This window comes from Sparassis crispa, assembly GCF_003851025.1.
Source record: "Sparassis crispa DNA, contig_000002F, whole genome shotgun sequence".
Taxonomy (NCBI): Eukaryota; Fungi; Basidiomycota; class Agaricomycetes; order Polyporales; family Sparassidaceae; genus Sparassis; species Sparassis crispa.
This window is the reverse complement of record NW_020939749.1, coordinates 921,702-939,095: the sequence shown is the minus strand read 5'-3', so window position 1 is coordinate 939,095 and position 17,394 is coordinate 921,702. Positions and strand designations below refer to the sequence as shown.

The 17,394-nt window shown below is 48.6% G+C and overlaps 7 protein-coding genes across 7 annotated transcripts; 4 read left to right on the top strand and 3 right to left on the bottom strand.

Annotated features, from left to right (window-relative positions):
- Window positions 1–360: 360 nt before the first annotated feature.
- SCP_0302740 (hypothetical protein) lies at window positions 361–1,763 on the top strand (the record flags this gene model as incomplete). The annotated part of the gene is made up of 8 exons (XM_027755671.1): window positions 361–584; window positions 633–747; window positions 815–902; window positions 953–1,057; window positions 1,119–1,205; window positions 1,255–1,482; window positions 1,538–1,576; window positions 1,630–1,763. The coding sequence occupies 8 exons, from the start codon at window positions 361–363 to the stop codon at window positions 1,761–1,763; spliced, it is 1,020 nt and encodes a 339-aa protein (XP_027611472.1).
- A 1,721-nt stretch (window positions 1,764–3,484) lies between these two features.
- Window positions 3,485–4,780, bottom strand: SCP_0302730 (hypothetical protein; the record flags this gene model as incomplete). The annotated part of the gene is made up of 5 exons (XM_027755670.1): window positions 3,485–3,739; window positions 3,798–4,122; window positions 4,178–4,215; window positions 4,270–4,554; window positions 4,607–4,780. 5 exons carry the CDS (start codon window positions 4,778–4,780, stop codon window positions 3,485–3,487), a joined length of 1,077 nt encoding a protein of 358 aa, XP_027611471.1.
- A 679-nt stretch (window positions 4,781–5,459) lies between these two features.
- Window positions 5,460–6,473, top strand: SCP_0302720 (hypothetical protein; the record flags this gene model as incomplete). The annotated part of the gene is made up of 7 exons (XM_027755669.1): window positions 5,460–5,683; window positions 5,740–5,854; window positions 5,906–6,020; window positions 6,082–6,165; window positions 6,221–6,298; window positions 6,349–6,419; window positions 6,471–6,473. The coding sequence occupies 7 exons, from the start codon at window positions 5,460–5,462 to the stop codon at window positions 6,471–6,473; spliced, it is 690 nt and encodes a 229-aa protein (XP_027611470.1).
- Window positions 6,474–8,054: 1,581 nt separating this feature from the next.
- Window positions 8,055–8,933, bottom strand: SCP_0302710 (hypothetical protein; the record flags this gene model as incomplete). The annotated part of the gene is made up of 7 exons (XM_027755668.1): window positions 8,055–8,076; window positions 8,133–8,199; window positions 8,255–8,338; window positions 8,395–8,511; window positions 8,571–8,664; window positions 8,728–8,842; window positions 8,890–8,933. 7 exons carry the CDS (start codon window positions 8,931–8,933, stop codon window positions 8,055–8,057), a joined length of 543 nt encoding a protein of 180 aa, XP_027611469.1.
- A 908-nt stretch (window positions 8,934–9,841) lies between these two features.
- Window positions 9,842–11,151, top strand: SCP_0302700 (hypothetical protein; the record flags this gene model as incomplete). Its single annotated transcript, XM_027755667.1, has 6 exons — window positions 9,842–10,027; window positions 10,079–10,146; window positions 10,214–10,364; window positions 10,425–10,462; window positions 10,515–10,836; window positions 10,894–11,151. 6 exons carry the CDS (start codon window positions 9,842–9,844, stop codon window positions 11,149–11,151), a joined length of 1,023 nt encoding a protein of 340 aa, XP_027611468.1.
- A 2,877-nt stretch (window positions 11,152–14,028) lies between these two features.
- On the bottom strand, window positions 14,029–14,941 carry SCP_0302690 (hypothetical protein; the record flags this gene model as incomplete). The annotated part of the gene is made up of 6 exons (XM_027755666.1): window positions 14,029–14,049; window positions 14,106–14,194; window positions 14,248–14,325; window positions 14,383–14,452; window positions 14,514–14,664; window positions 14,724–14,941. 6 exons carry the CDS (start codon window positions 14,939–14,941, stop codon window positions 14,029–14,031), a joined length of 627 nt encoding a protein of 208 aa, XP_027611467.1.
- A 601-nt stretch (window positions 14,942–15,542) lies between these two features.
- SCP_0302680 (predicted protein) lies at window positions 15,543–16,752 on the top strand (the record flags this gene model as incomplete). Its single annotated transcript, XM_027755665.1, has 5 exons — window positions 15,543–15,635; window positions 15,689–15,973; window positions 16,041–16,078; window positions 16,128–16,446; window positions 16,498–16,752. 5 exons carry the CDS (start codon window positions 15,543–15,545, stop codon window positions 16,750–16,752), a joined length of 990 nt encoding a protein of 329 aa, XP_027611466.1.
- Window positions 16,753–17,394: the final 642 nt, after the last annotated feature.

Here is a 17,394-nt window from a genome sequence, read left to right as displayed (position 1 = left end):
ACGAGCCTTGACAAAAACTTCCGCGCGGCGCATATGATCATCTCTACACCTTACTCAGACATTGTTCCGCATGGAGTGGCTCAGAACCTTCAAATTGTGGGAACCGTCTATCCTTACAGTATGCCGCCATAGAATTCCAGAGTATGCAATCGGGTTGTGCTGTCAAAACAGCCGGTAGTGAGTTGATGGCCTGTACAGACCAAAGTACAAACTCGTCCTTCGTATAGGGTCTTCAATTATGCTCTGATTCCACCGTCCATTACGTCTTTATCGTCCATTACATCGAATGTTGTTTCTCGTTGCTATACAGCTATATAACAGGCCGCGTACTGACTTCCGGTTATCCCTCGCGAAGTCGCAATGTTCCCCCCAGTCTCAGACGATGCGCTAAATGCTGTTAATACAGCCTGCGAATATGCTGCTAAGGTGCAAGGCAAGAAACCCCGATCACCTCTGAAGTTTACACCGGGCGAACTATTGAAGAGAGGAGATAAATATCGGGATTCTTCGATGCGCATGCTCACGACAAACCGTAAAATCGTTGACCCTGTTACTCACGGAGTATCCCACAAAGAATATGATCAGTAAGCTTTCACGCTCTTGCGTATGCTAAGATCATTCATCTTTGCCAGATTATTGTCAAAAAGGGACGAGTTAATCAGCTACACCACCCTTGAGGCCCTCCAGAATCGATCCAAATTCAAGGATTACAAGAATGACGAGAAGGAACTCAATCGTGTCCTCGTGGTGCGCAGCGAATTGTAATTTCAGGACGGGCAATGAATAAGCTCACCTTTCTCCGTAACTGTGAAAGCGGTCGTCGCAACGATCGTGCAGCAAGTACATATGGCGGGAGAAAAATCGGCAGCTCTGGACGAATTCTGCAGTCAGCGAAGAGCAGGGTAGGTGTTACGCTCTCGTCGCTTGCGCACTTCGCTCACGTGTGCCGCAGAATCATCCAACCCCTCTTCGTCCAATACGGAGGATCCAGAACCACGCTCGCCGGTTGATGGGACATCTAGTGACCAAGGCCTTGCAGGTGCCGAGGGTACTCATGGTATGTTTATGACTGCATCATGCATACTCAACCCACGTAGACGAACCATGACTATATACAGCAACTCCACATGTGAAACGCAACCTCCTGCAAACGATAAAGGATCTTGCTCATATATTGAATCCTTTCGGAGACCACCATACAGTCGGTAAGCTTGATAGCATTCCGTTCTTCAACAAATAGTGACCAACGATTAGATGAGTTCCATCACCGCAACGGGGCCAACAGTGCTATACACGAGACAAGCCCGGACAACGATGGCGAGGGCGAGACAAGCAGAGATGATCGTGGCCAAGACGAAATCAGCAGAGGCGGTGGCGACAAGGGCGAGACAATCAGAGACAACAATGGCGTCGGAGAGACAAGTAGGCAAGCCGATATCGAGGGCGAGACAAGCAGCGACAACAACGCCGAGTACGACGCAAGTGAGTTTCTAAGTTTCTCACGATCTTTCAAGATTCAAGCAGTGTACTCTGCCAGCAGTATCGCTATGTTCATTTACTTCGGACAATTCAGCAGGCAGGTGCTCAAGCTTCCTATATTTCTCTGTAAATGATGACTCCAATTTGCAGGACCATCTGGAACAACCCAAGCAATTTTGAGCCTCGATGACTACTCTCGGACGAGCTGCGATGGTCAGGGCTTTCAGGGCTTTCAGGGCTTTCAGGGAAGACAGAAAGATTTTTTCCTCGATTCTCGGGGATGAGTATGCTAAGAAACGCCGATAAACAGTGAGATGCACTGCTGGCGTCGGATCTACCGGTGGCAGATGTGAATATTATGGCCTTGTTGCACGATAGAACACTGGTCGAAACTGCTGTATTGTCTGCTTACTGTTTGCAATTTCTCGTTACCAATACTCAGTTCCTTGTTCGACGATGTACGTCATACAGTGCGAGCGATCTGATGGTTATAAAAGGGAGGACAATTTGGGACAATGCAGGTTCCTCGTTGCACCACTGTACACGTACATGGACCCACAGAGACCCACGTTCGCGCGCGCTTATGTGGTTCCTTCGGTGGTGATTTCCAGCCTATCCGCAGCGCATCACCGATATTCCTCTCTTGATGTATCATCGTTGCTTCTGATTCCCCATGTTCATTCATGACCGGCCTGACAACCAGGATGCCTCGAAGAGTGTTTATAGCAATTCGTTCCTGGGATGATGATGTCTGAGCGTGCTGTTCTGTGGTGGGAGCCGAGTCAACGTCGGGAGCGCTGTCATCACACATCTGTTGGGCCTAGCTACCGAACCCGCAATTTTACACAAGAAAATTACAGCAACGTGCCAATCCGCCGCAAGAGGGCCGGTTTGTCCTGCCCAGTGATGTCACGGAAGTTGGACGGTCGTTGATCACAGCCCGAGAGCGCTCCCTGAGACATGGCAACAATCGTTCGCAGCTTCAAATAATTGGAAGATAGTTCATGCAGATTACTCACCACGGCAGCCTTCAAGATCAGTGAGATGACGTCTCAGAAATGGAAGGCGGACGCTGTTACCGAGGCTAGAACGGCATTGAAATATGACCAGTCTGCACCTTCGCTCTCCAGAACCGAGGTGAAGGGTCATATGGAGCGACATGCACCGGAAGGTGCACACAGCACTAACGGTAGCCTGTGCTCAGGAAGCTCGGCCTTCAGGAATTCCGTAACAATATCAGAAATCCGTCGTTGTTGGAAGGACGGTAGTGAGGATACGTGACCGGTATGTCCAATAGATCATGTGTTGCGACAACTCACACAGGTACCTAGACCATTGATATCGTCGATATAATCACGCTGAAGACAAGGAGATTGATGGATAAGGATCAGAACAAAGAGCTTGACCGCGTCTGACCACGGATAACACTTACGTCCTCGACAAAAATTGAATATCCACGGGGCGGAAAACAACGCACGCCTATTGGTCCAATGTGGGTCCACGTGTTACTGGAGTCTCGGTATCCGCCCAGGCCTTTGATCGCGAATTGTGCAGTTATTATTGTGTCAAGACTGCGTGAGAGCTCTCGGTAGCGTCCCATGGGTGATGTGCTGTCACTTTGCACCGTAGACAAAGCAGATACTAGGCAGGGATCACAAGTTTATCACAAGATCAGGTAGAAATGGTAGAAATGTTATTATTCCAGCGCATGCGCCAAACGTGCCACCGCAGCGCGGAAGCACCGTTCGCGACCCTCGGGAGCGTCACGGAGGGTGGTGGAAGGCCCCCCTGCCATCGTAGAGAGGGCATGTAAGTTTTGCCGCGGGCCCTGGAAGGCAGATGGTGTCGCACTGTGACCGACCTCGAGAGTACCATATGGAGTACAGGTATATCAAGACGTCAGTGTGAATTACATCGGAGCGGTGAGCATAGCTAAGCAACATAACGGGTATGGATGGGAGGCGGTACTTGGATAGAGCGTTGTAAATGATGTACGATATGAAAATCATGGAGTCGGCAATGGTGGTAATCGTCTGGCGACATATCCGACCGTGCGATAAATGTGTCTGATTCTTTTGAAAAATCGGAGTAGAAGGTCGTCCTGCTTCCGCACAAGTTCAGAGCGCAACTTTCGCGTAGACAACGGGAGCCTAATGTCGTCGAAGCGCGAAATTACCTGGTCAAGAGTTGGACGCTTCACGGGCTCCTTATGCACCATGTCCGATACCAGTTCGCTCATGAACTCGAACCCGTGATACTTCTGGATCAAGTAAAGGCGTGAATGGGCATTAAATGAGGCAACGGAGATAATCACTGACCCGCAGGAAATCCTTGCGTATCATATTTCCCAGGTAGTATATATCGGTTGGGAATGGATCGGAGGCTACATTGTAACCCTCTCCCTGGAACTCTGGGACACTCTTGTCCCCGCCGAGTATGGGAAGCTCCTCAGGCGGACCGTCATCAGGATTGTACTTTCTGGAGAGACCGAAATCTACGAGATAATACTTCGTTGGACGTTGGGTGCGCGTATAACGTTTCGCATTTCCGGTGAACTGTCGGTTTCTCTCCACGCGTACTGGATGGTACAGGTGGGGATACATAGGAAGGGGATCCATCATGATATTGAGAGTCATGCAGTCGCTACGCGACGAAAGTATCAGCAGGGGCGCCAACCACATGCATTCGGGTCACGCACCGGTGCGCAACATGATTATGGTGCATAAATTGTAAAGCCTGAGAAAATGGGTCAAACGTTCATTCGACGACATAGCGTATTCGAGAGCTCACCAGAAATATCTGTCGAAAGAACTCGACTGCCTCTCCTACAGTGTCAAAGCGGGGGTCATTATAGATGCGTAGGAAGGGCATCACAAGTACAATAAGATCCTGATCCATAGGATCTTGCAGAACCGCGTGGATGGCGATGCAACGATTCTGCGGGTCGGAGCGGAGCGGTTCATTTGAGAAGAACTGGCCGATCTCTGCTTCATGGGGATGCGTGGACTTGGAGACTTTCTTTAGGGCGACTACGGTTCCATCCGAGGTGCGAGTAGCATCTATAATTGTTGACCGCTATTGGCACCATTTAGCAGACATCCTGCGAAAGGCAAGCTGAAGAACGAACCCTTAGAGTGAGGCTATCTTCGCAATGGTAGGGGTCCTTGGAGGTTGTCTCCCATGAAGGTTTCCAGTCTGCCCTATACCGTGGTCGAAGCAGATATCCGCGTTCCTTGAGCCATGCCTGGCTATCTCGCCAGTACGTTTCACTGTCACTGAGAGCAGAATTCGGATGGGCCATCCGAACTCTTCGAGTGGAGGGAGGAGTCGGTGTGCGTGAGTACTACTAGCGTGATCGCTGTCGCAAAAAAAGAGGGACTGTCTCTCTGCAGTTTTTGGTTCCGGTTGTTGTTCAACCTGCCTTTCCTGGCGATCTCGATCAGCGCTGTAACTCCGCGGTCTCAGGCTCACACTCAACCCAAGCCACTGGTTGTTGCCAGTCTCTCGTATTAGGCTTTTGACATTATCGAACAGGAACTGTTGGCCGCATGCACTCATTGTGGATGAGCAGCTACAGTCTCAAGGGGCTCGGATAACAGAGTCGACGAAAGGTTTACTTGGTATATGACACCAACAGCCAAGAATTTGTCAACCTCCTTCGAATCAACGATGTACGTAAACTCAACGACTTGCTAAGGACAACAAGGCATGCTGTGGTTTCCTGTTCGATCGTGATGGTTTCGAGGCCGAAGCCGCTTTGTCTACAGAAATGTATGTGGCAGTTGTATCATACCGATTCAATGTGGGTCATCCGGCTCCTGCGGAATGACCTCGAGCATGCACATATTATCTGTTCTCGGCTTCCTTGCTATTGTTCTCTATTTGTAAATCCGACCTTACCGTGTTGCGACTCACATATATAGACCGACTCCACGCAGAACATCGCTCCAAGTTCCAACGCAACCTCTATCACCTTGAGCATGGCTACCAACGAATTCGCACCACTGGACGACAGGGAATCTGTAAAAGACGATGCTGGTTCTGCATCTAATGGCAAGATTCGTCTTTCTTTCTCTGCCCTCAACCCTGCGGCTCTTGTGAGGAAGGGCGATCAACATCAAGAGGACACCCTGAGGATCCTAGAGGAGAACATTGGCATTATGGAAGACAGCGTGCATTCAAAACTTCATCAGAAATACGATGGGTTTGTTTCTCGGTGTGTCAATTCCGGTGTAGACGTGTCTCATCCATCTTGTACAGTCTGCGTTTAACACGCGCATCTATGGGCAAATATGGCCTCATGACTTCATTATTCGACCGGTCGAAAGTTGTAGCGTACAAGAAGGATGCCAAGGGTCTCAACACGGATACAGTTGTAAGTACACAAGCCATTTCCCCGAGCATTGAGACCCATCTTTCCTTTAAGCAGTCCTCCCAAGACGCAAGAAGCAATGCGATGTGGAAACAGAAAGAAAGCGGAGCTGTGTCTCCTGATTCGCATGGTACTCCACATACCAACGAGGACGCGCATGGACGAATCGGTGGGTCTGTTGTTTCACAGGCTTGATAATTATCGTCATTGCTGAATGAGAATCCAATTAGTGAGTAATGAAACTCCGATTGAGAGCAATACAAGTACATCTGAGTGCAGAAAAGGTGCTCGTCCTGAAGGGCCGGTATGTAGTCGTAAGTTATACAACACGTAACTCGCACATTCTGTCTAACAATTCGTCTTTCGTAGATCTCGTCAACATACAAGAGCACACGGAAGATGACCCTTCAGATTCTTCATGTCCTCCTAGTGATCAGCATGCACCTTGTAAGTACGAGGTCCACGATGGGTTAGATATGTAGCTGATCCTGCGCAAGTGGAAGTGTATGATGCATTGCAGACTGAAGACTTCCATGAACCCTACAATGGTGGTTATGGATTTCGAGGGGTGAGCAAATATTTTAAAGCCCTAACTGCCCACATTCATGACCGTGTGCAGTGATCGTGCGTGTAGCAGATATTTGATAATCCACACACACCTTCCGGAGTTTATCCGGCCTAGGCCATAATTACAGAGATAACCCCTCTGATCCCGAATCATCTCGAAAGTAACCTCTATGAACGACAGGAATCCAACGACTGAATTCGTTAAGGTATATGCAGACAACCAGGGCATTAGCGGGCACCATCTATACCACATTGGAGCAATGAAACCTGTTGCATTTCAGGGGCAGTCATCACTCCACTCTCTAGTGTTCCTTGCTTCCTACCGACGTCTCCTGCTATAGTACCTGTTGTATCCATAGATATCGTTGCTGCTACGTCAAATTAAATCGGGAAACACATTTTTACTTCGTTCGTAGCCCTCCATGATCGCATGACGATAACAGCACGAGATGTATTTGTCTGACACGCGGCTCGTACATCAATGGTTCGCCACGATCCGTTGCTGAACGTGCAGCGGGAAGCAGGGTGTTTGGTGCCAAAGCGACCTATGATTCGGAGCGAATATGCGTTCGTGCAGAACTTCCGAAGAATGGGATGAAGTAGCACAACTGGCATACAACAAACTCGGGCTCACGGATATCACTCCAAATGGTCTGCCTTGTATGTCACGAATGGAAACACTAATCACATTGGTCACAGAAACAAATAAGTCTCCGTAGTTCACACCATTCTAATAATGGTTTGCGCACGCGACGGTCTCCAATGAGCCTTGAGCTTTGGGGAGAAACTGCGAGAAACGTTTCGACGGCCCAGTGTCAGGCTTCGGCATCAAGCGTCGCCGTCGTCTCGACGGCCTGCATTGAACATCTTCATCGATTCCCACAACTAACCCTGCCACGATTCCCGGAAGTTTGATTCGGTGCTAATCTTCCTCATTTGGGAGGACAGACGTTCACCGAAGTATTCTTTCATAGTTTGGCACGAAGGCCGTTTGTACCCGAACCTGCCACTATTTCAGCTGAAGACCTGACAAGACGAAAGGAATACCTTCCTTGCTATGTAAGTCATCAGAGTGATTGATTTTTGTACCCAGCAAGAGCACATACGGCCCAGCACCTCGGCAAAGTGGTACTCGTGGTCGTCGCCTTCGACGTCCTGACCTCCTGACAATAGGAATAAAGGTGCATTCATTACTGTAGCAAACACAAGAAATCATCCTTGCTGCATCGAGCAAAGATTGAGGTGATTGCGAGCCGTATGTGCCATAGACAACTAGCAGGTGCGCAAAAAAAGGAGAACAGAGCTCGTTGGGAGAAATGCCGTAGCTGCAGGAGAGCTCGCGGGGTCGGTATGAGAGCAAGGATATGTTCCGCGAGCGTAATGCTATCTACCCGCCATTGGCAACTGACTGGCAAGACAGAAGTGTAGAGAGATATAGAAGTTGATGAAATCTCAAACGTGTGAACACCGATCTCTGGGTGTATCATTGGAAACCTTCAACATCGTGACCGTCCCGAGATGAAAGGCCATGACCTTGAGACTCTCGTACTACAGACAATCCGACACCTGCAAATGAATGTCGTCAGCGAGTATCAGACAAGGATGAGCCTCGCACATACCAGATGGTTCACCGTAACTAAAAGAATACAAAGACGGAGCTGATCCAGCGAATATTCAGGTTCTGAATACCTACCCAACAATACGATGAACTCACTTGTACCGGGAACAAAATTTCCTTCGTGACCGCGTGCAGCACTGGCCAACCATTGATGGAATCGATCCTGAGGTCAGGTGTCAGTCACTATATCGTGACAGAGCGGTGGCCGCAGAGCATACCTAGAGTATCATCGTCTCGGAAGGGGTTTAGCCTGAGTGCTGTGTCCGCGTGTAGTTCCTGGCTCTCATTTCGGGCTCCAGTGACTGTCTTATCATTGAGCATGACGATAGCGGTGTATCCTCTTTCTTCTGAAACATACTCAGCGCCTCTTCATGCTCCATACCAGTTGTTTCGTTCGACACATCGTGTATTGCTGGTATGTCACTCTGCGCGTCCTCCGATGAGTCCAATCCCTCGTGGTACTCATAGTGCGAACCTGAGCATGCTTCTGTTCAGTCATTTAACGTGGAGATCGATTGCAAGAACGCTACTTACCTTCACTCTGTTCTTCAGAATCAGACTGCGTCTCGTTCAGCGGAGATGCTCTCTCCAACCACAGATAAGCACTGCGTGCTTCTTGCGAAGATATCTTCAGGATGATGGGGAGTTGATTAGGCACGGAGTTGAACAGAACGGCATGGATGTTAATTACCGTGATTTTGTGAGTTAGTCGTTTCGATTTATTCTTGTGCTTTCTAATCTCGAATAGAGACTTGGCCGCTTCGAGAGTACTGCATGCTACCAGCTTCTTCTGTTTGCCCGTCAACCTGCAATATGTCAGCCGAACTACCATATTTCAGAGAGCTCTGCTCACAGGTCAAATTCGACCTGATGTCGCGCGAGTGTCCCCGAATCCATGACTCTGCGATTAGCTGCCAGAACTTCCATCGAGGTATTGTCGTATTGATTGGCCCTCTCCAGCAACCCATTCGGCGCGAACTTCCCGGTCCAGTGAGGCTTGCTAATCTGTACTGCACTAGCTGACTTGCAGGCAGCTCGATAGCCTCGGGCTCATCGTCTGAGAGAGGGACAAATGCTGACATGGGTTAGGAAGAAGGAATGACGAGGGAAAGCTAGAGATGCCGATCACAACTTGAAGTTCATTGCATATATAGCTGTCTGCATGCTCAACCATCGCATTTGGAAGGACGAGCATTGACGCTTTTAGCACAATAGTCGGCAAAGATACGCAGAGGGTCCATGGGTTACTTGCTGGGTACTTGTGTGATATTACGTGAACGACCGCTTGTACTGCAATTGTTCGACAACGTCAGTCCAATATGGTGTATGTAATCAGGACGAGTCGTGCACGTACCCACTGTCCAGGGGCCACGTGAAGGATTTCTATGACAACATCGCATGCAAAGGAGATGTCGAAACGGCGTTGAGATAGCTGAATGAGTGTCGGTCGCCCAGATCTTGGGACTTTGTCAGTAGAAGTTCAAGCTCTGGTGTTTTTTCAACTTTAAATTAGGAATAGTACCGTCCGTTACTGGACTCGGAATTCGAAGTGATTGGAGTCTGAGAAAACTGCTCGATGAGACACCAACCCAAGTGATCGATCTGTAGCGTGACACGATCACACGATGAGCTCGGTGAACAATTAATATTTCAGCTGTGAAAGGCTGCCATTGTTTTGCTCTCGCAACTATTACATACCCGCCACAACTTATACACACCTGATCCCTGGGCGCCGACATCCTACACAGGTCCCTTCTTTGGCGCACAACCTAGTGCTTGTGCCGTTCGTTGATTCCTTCTATACCATGTCTTCAACCACTAGAGCTACACCTGGTGAACTTGCATCTCCAGAAGCCTATTGGCGCGATCGTCAGAGGTGGCTTCTCGATCACGGTTATATGCTTCGGCCGCGGTACAGGACGGACTGGAAACCTTCATGGCTTGGAACAGACAAAGAATATTTTGATTGCGAGGATAGGCATCCCGCGAGCGTGAGCGTTCTCTACCTACTACATCTGCATTCTCTCAGTAGCTACATCTAGCATGCGTACATCTTGGACGCAGTCCGCGAGAAGGATGGGACAGTGGTTATACTCAAGAAAGTTAAGAAGTCTGTTCATCCATATGAAGCGGAGATCGGCCAATTTTTTTTCGTCAGCACCCATCCGTTCGGACAGGCGAAACCACTCCGATCCTATCTTCGAGGTCCTGCAAGATCCCCTCGATGACGACATTGTCTTATTAGTGATGCCATTGCTCCGACTTTACGATGATCCCAGGTTTGAAACAGTTGGAGAGGCTGTCGAATTTTTCCGTCAAATGATTGAGGTATGGTGAACTTTTACTTCTGGTCGAGCCGCTCTAATTATTTTCAAAAAATGAAACCAGGGAATGGCTTTTATGCATAGATATCGTGTCGCTCATCGGTGGGTGTCATATTGCATGCTTTCAATGTGTCTCACACACTTTGTCTTGTAGCGACTGCAGCCAACTAAATACCATGATGGAGCCCACGATGTATCCAGACTTGTATCATCCGCTGTTAGACACCGAGAAGCCGGATCTCAGCGGATCTGCCAAGTGCTATACGCGGATACGACGACCTACAAAGTACTACTACGTGGATTTTGGATTGTCTAGGAAGTACGATCCGAAAGACAGTCCTTCTTTGGAGCTCCCAATCCTAGGCGGGGATAAGAGTGTTCCGGAATTTCAGGGAGAAGGTTATAACAAAGCGAGTGATCCCTTCGTTACCGACATCTACTATCTGGGAAATTTGATGCGACAGGGCTTCTTTGAGGTCAGCGAAACTTTCACTCGCTTTTTATGTATGTGTTCACCACCACGATGACTGCAGAGGTATCGCAGATTGGAGTTCCTGGACTCTCTCATTGCCGACATGGTGCAAGAAGAGCCAGGGAAGCGTCCGACAATTGATCAAGTCGCTGATCGCCTTGCCGAAATTCAGTCGAAGTTATCATGGTGGAAGCTTCGCCCGCAAATCGTCCGAAGGCATAATGGGATGTTTGTACGCTTTCTGAAAAGCATGAGGCATGTATACCGTACAGCTGGATATGTTATTATGCGTCTTCCACCAGTACCCGTTCTCTCGTAGTAGTATTCTGTGTGCTGTCCATCGCGCGTTTTGTACTATCCCAGCTGTCGATGTCCATTGCCATCGTCTTCATATCTTGCATGCAATGTCGAAGTTACTCTCAATACGCTTTCTTACTCACATCCGAACTGCTGAGCTGTCAATAACCGCGTGATGATCGTCGCTCGTTGTATTGGCCTGTGGTATGCTCAAGCATGCACCGTGTAATAACACTCACTGCAGCGATAATCGAAAAGCAGCGGGCACCAAAATCCAAATGTGAATGCGACTTATTGTTCGGAGACATTGCAGTGAAAGTTCCCAAGAACAGACAGAGTAAAGCAGTGGAGTCAGCACTACCAACGGATCACAAACTCTCGCTCATGGATGTCATTCCGAATGGTCTGCCCTTATACACCATGGATACAGATGCCAAACACAGAGACCAGCATTTTGCAGTATGGTCTCCAACGAGCTTCATCAAGAGACAGAGAGAAGCCTCGCTAGAGTGTCAGGTTCGATATCCTCTTGGCTGCGTGTTGTACTCAGTTGATCAAACCTCGAGGACGTCTAGTGTCTCCGCCGCCTCAACAATCTCTATCTTCATCAAATTTCAACACTGGCCCTGCGACGACGCTTGAATTTGACTCGGTGCTGAATTTCCTTCCCTGGCACAATAGAGTTTATAACAATAACCAGTCAGCTAGGCCGGGAACATCTTACCCAGCACGTACTGTAGCTGGGAGCGGTCGATCTGTCCAACAGGTAACAGAGGAGAGAACGGGAACGCTTTTCACCAGCGAGGGCAGCAGGGTCAATATCGGAGCAATGCTCACAACACTTACCACGGTCCTTCGAAATCGGTTTACGGTCAGTTTTTCCAGATCTAACGCTCCAACTTATCACTGCTGTCTCAATCAACAAGTGACCAGATGCAGCTTGAGAGTCATGCGCGAGTATCCTGCCGAATATTGACAATTGAGACGAAGGGACAGCACAGAAAAATAGCTGATTACATAATTTGTGTGGCTTGGGCGCCTGTGAATCGAGATTCAATGCGTATCGCGGATTTTGCGGACCCCGCGAGCTCGAGGTTGCTATTCGGCCGAGGGTTCTTGTTAGGTGCCAGTCGGGAATTGTCTTCCACAAAATTTCAAGTACTCTACTCCCACACAATCCACAAATCAATATTGCCTCCACCTACTGTAGATCCTTGCGATCTGCAGCCGACTAAGTACTTCAACTGGCCTGTTTTCCACGGCATGGCTATATGTGCTGCCCTCGTTACAGACCTGGCTGGTTTCCGTCTTGGGAGGGCATAGATCTTTACTCGGAAATATGGAATTACAATCACGGTATGTCCTCTCTGATCTCTGGCGCCGAACATCTCGTCGAATTCTGTGTTTATTACCCTCAGGTCCTAAATGCCATGTGAATCTCGAACGATGAGATCCTGGCCTTGAAGAAAGTCTAGTCTTCTCTGTGTCCTGATGAGATCACAATTTGTTCTGTCAGAATGCATGTCCCTGGATCTTAGGAACGATTGCGTTCCGATTTATCAAGTACTGCATGTTTCAGACCAGATGATATTGTATTTCTGGCGATGCCTCTACTGTGGACTATAAGAAGTACGGACTTTAAACCATTCGGGATGCCGTGGAGTGCTTTCAGCAGTTGTTCGAGGTGCGCTTCATATTGGTATAGGGCGAAGCCGCACGAAAGTAAGGCAAATTGAATTGTTGTCTGCTCTAGGGCCTGTACTACATGCATGTGCACCATGTTGCTCATAGGTCTGCTTCTCGGTCTCATGGTTAACACCGAGCGTACTTGCTCGGAGATTACATGGACCTGAATATCATGATGGATCTAAAGCCCCTCTATCCCAAGCTGTACCGTCCACGATCCAATTTACAGTCACTCAAAATAGGGAAATTAATGAACCATTGTACTCGCACAGCCCGATCAACAAGATAATATTTCATTGACTTCGGGCTGTCTGGAAAGTATAACCCTGATGACGGTCCTCCTCGAGAGGACCCTATCTGGGGAGGCGATAAAACAGTTCCCGAGTTCCAGACATGGGATGATCCATGCGATCCGTTCCCAACTGATATCTACTACCTGGGCAGATTTCCTCCATTTCCTGGTCTCTCATCATAACATTGTGAAAATCAGCCCTTGTTAGGTGTCGAATCCATGGCGCCGCTTGCCAATGACATGATGCAAGACGATTCGGCTGAACAGCTTACAATCAATGAAGTCGTCGTATGATTCCAGGAGATTCGCAAGAAAGTCGAATACTGGAAGCTTCGTTTCAGGCTCGCGGGGCAAGATGAAGACACTGTCATACGCGTACATCGACACATCCGACCCTTCTTCCGTACAATTACTTACGTTGCAACGTGGCGCTCCCCTGTTCCCACCCCTCGACACACTCCTCGCTATCGTCTTGCTAATTGCTAGCGTCTTTACCGTTATCTGGCTCTCTCCTGCTGTCATGACATTACTTAACTCTACGGGATGCCCTTCGATCGCTATTCATCTCGCTTTATGCCAAGCGAGCGGCTGTAGTTCACCCCTTTCTGCTTCCTGTCATCGTATAACCGAGCTTCCTTCAAGGAACATCTTTGCGACCCCAGTAGGTGTAGTCCGACAGTCTGAACATGTTCTCGGAACGTCGCGATCGGAATTTAGTAACAAACGTACGACAAGACAACAGCAAAAGCATCCATTCTGAGTGTAGACCAAAGCAGCGACAGCGATGTCCAAGTTCAGACAAACATATTGCAGAAAGAAAGCTGGTAGAGGGACAGCGAGAAGAAGTCGCGAGTCGTGGTCTGTACAACGGTGTGATCCACATTGTCTCGAGGCAACGTAGCGCGATATAACGTGTTAGAGTTAGCCCTGTTGGGCATCAACCTGTTTATCAGAATGAGCAAGTGATTTGAATGATATCCAGCCACAAGAACACAAACATCGTCTTCATTCCACGGATTGTCATACAGTATGTCTGTGTCCTCGTCGATGGGGGCCATTCCATCACTACTGGCTTCTTTGCAGGAGTCTTAACGAGACAGGTTACAGACATACACAAAACAAAATCAGGAAAGTACTTACGAGATGCAGAATTCAATCCATGTTCGGAGTTAGCAAATGTCATTGTGGATTGGCTGTCAATGATTGACCAGTTAGATGCTTTGTAGAGATTGAGTCAGGCTGTAGCTACCAGTATTCCAAGGGATGGATACGCACAGAAGGTCTCTATTTGACTACGGGCTCCCCCTTCTGAAAGCCGCATGCTCTTAGCAATATCTGAAGATCGCTTGGACCCAGATTGACCCGTCAAATATCACCCCGATGCAAAGTACTGGTGCAAAACTTACACGAATCTTATAAACTAACCTCGTACTCATCTTGGCCGCAGTGTGTGCCCCGCTATTATTGTGCAACGGCCTCAAGATATTTGTCCAACGCTTTCGAACGTTCAGGGGAGCTTGGGAATCCAGCTCGATTTGATCTACTTGGGCCAACAATCTGGGAAAGTCATTACACAAGTCGGATATGTCATAGAAAGGATACGAGACGATACTCACATGTCATGCTCCTCTATCAAGTCCTTCATAGTTTGGCGGGGTATATGAGGAGCTGCTTCGTAAAGGATCTCCATTCCTTCGTGCAAGTTCTTCCTTGTCTGCACGATAGAACTCTCTGTGGTATGTCTGGAAAGCCAGTTGCACACTTTCGAAGTGCCCGTTGTCATAATTGTCAAGTTGGCAGCATCAGTGGATATCTCTCCGAGCAATTCAGCCATGGTTGCGACAGCGATGAGGTAGTAGACGCTATTGACCTGGCAAAGAAAATGTGACTCATTTATATTTGCGCTGCAAGCTCCTTCTGCCGGAATTGGCATGCGCGAACCTAGCACAATGGGGACGAAGGCCATACCTCTGTTCACCGCAGAAACAATAGCGTGGTTCATCAGACAAAAAAGTCTCAGCATCGGGTGCACCTTGCCAAATCAGAGCTGCAAGCATCGCAGCATTTTGTGGAAGAAGACCTGGAGACATTGTAAGTATTTCTGGCACCGTTCCTGAACCATAACGAGCGTGGCTGTTGTCCGGATACACCGTGTAGAGGTGAGCGGTTACTTCAGTGGGGCCTGGGCGAAGTTGAAAGTTCCCGCGCCCACACGATCATTTTGTGTGACAAGCGTGACAGCGGCAACAATAGCTTTCAAGTTGGTGTCCGTTGTTGTCACTTCGTCTCATACCTCGTCACCAGGATCGCCTGACTGAATGACACCCGATTTGCAAGCCAACGCCTCTCCCGCCTCTCCCTCAGATCGAGGAGGTCTGCGGTCGGGCGAACTTTTTTGGCGTGATCTTCAACCATGGCTGGCAGAGCGCGGCTATATGCTTCGCCCTCGTTATAGACCTGGTTGGATCCCATCATGGAGGAGCACTCACCGATATTATTGGACATGTGAAGACGGGATTCAAGTCTCAGTATGCTCCCGCCTCTGGTTTTTTAGCCATTAAAGTAACGTCGACTCTGTTAGTTTCCTCAGATTTTGGACGCGACACGCGTCTCGGATGGTGCACTAGTCGCCTTAAAAAGACTTTCCACGTCTCTTCATCCTTATGAAGTCGAGATTTGCCAACTTTTTTCTTCCGAACCCTTCTCTTCGGATCCCAGCAATCATTGTGTTCCCATCCACGAAGTACTGCATGTTCCAGATCAAGAACATACTGTGCTCCTAGTAATGCCTTTGTTGCGGGAGTACAACGACCCTCGATTTCAAACAGTAGGAGAGGCTGTGGAGTACTTCAGGCAAGTGTTCGAGGTGCGCTGATAGTCACACAGTCCCTTTTCTTCGAGAGCGTATCAATGACAGAACTTTTGTGCCGTAGGGACTGCAATTTATGCATAGAAATAATGTTGCTCATCGGTGAGTCTTGTTAATCTGCCCTCGAAGCAGGGCGTTCATAACTTCTCAGCGATTGTATGAATTTAAACATCATGATGGATCCGAGGCCCCTGTATCCGAAGATGTACCACCCACAAGCCGAGCTACAGACTCCTGATCTCAAAGCAATCGCGAAGCATTATACGCGCACAGCTCACCCCACGCGATACTATCTTATTGACTTCGGTCTGTCTCGGAAATACAATCCTGATGACGGACCTCCGCGGGAACATCCCATATGGGGTGGGGACAAGACAGTTCCTGAGTTCCAAAAATCCGATGATCCTTGCGACCCTTTCCCCACCGATATTTACTACCTGGGAAATATGATCAGGGAGGATTTTCTCCAAGTGTGTGATACGTGATCTCTACTATCGACTGATATTGATAATCTGACATAGACATTGCGTGGTGTCGAATTCATGAAACCTCTTGTTGACGATATGGTGCAGGACGACCCAGGAAAGCGACCCACTATTGATGAAGTGGTTACGCGATTTGAGGACATCCGCCGGAAACTCGGATACTGGAAGCTTCGTTCTAGGCTTGCAGAACAGGACGAAACGGTCGGCATTCGCAGATATCGACGTCTCAGACACTTCTTTCGTACAGTTGGTTACACCTTTACGTTGCGCTCCCCCATACCCACTGCTTGACTGGTGTTTGGGTCTATGCTTTCGCTCTACCGTTTGCCAACACCGCTATCGCTATTAGCCTTTGCCTTGCTATCGTGCTTCTACGTCACTCGATACCCTTCCATTACTCCTCGCCTCGCTTTATGACACTGGAATAATAACATTTCTACGATTTCTACCTGATCTTGTGATAAACTTGTGATCCCTGCCTAGTATCTGTTTTGTCTACGGTGCAAAGTGCCAACACATCACCCAAGGGAAGCTACCGAGAGCTCTCACGCAGTCTTGACACAATAATAACTGCACAATTCGCGATCAAAGGCCTGGGCGGATACCGAGACTCCAGTAACACGTGGACCCACATTGGACCAATAGGCGTGCGTTGTTTTCCGCCCCGTGGATATTCAATTTTTGTCGAGGACGTAAGTGTTATCCGTGGTCAGACGCGGTCAAGCTCTTTGTTCTGATCCTTATCCATCAATCTCCTTGTCTTCAGCGTGATTATATCGACGATATCAATGGTCTAGGTACCTGTGTGAGTTGTCGCAACACATGATCTATTGGACATACCGGTCACGTATCCTCACTACCGTCCTTCCAACAACGACGGATTTCTGATATTGTTACGGAATTCCTGAAGGCCGAGCTTCCTGAGCACAGGCT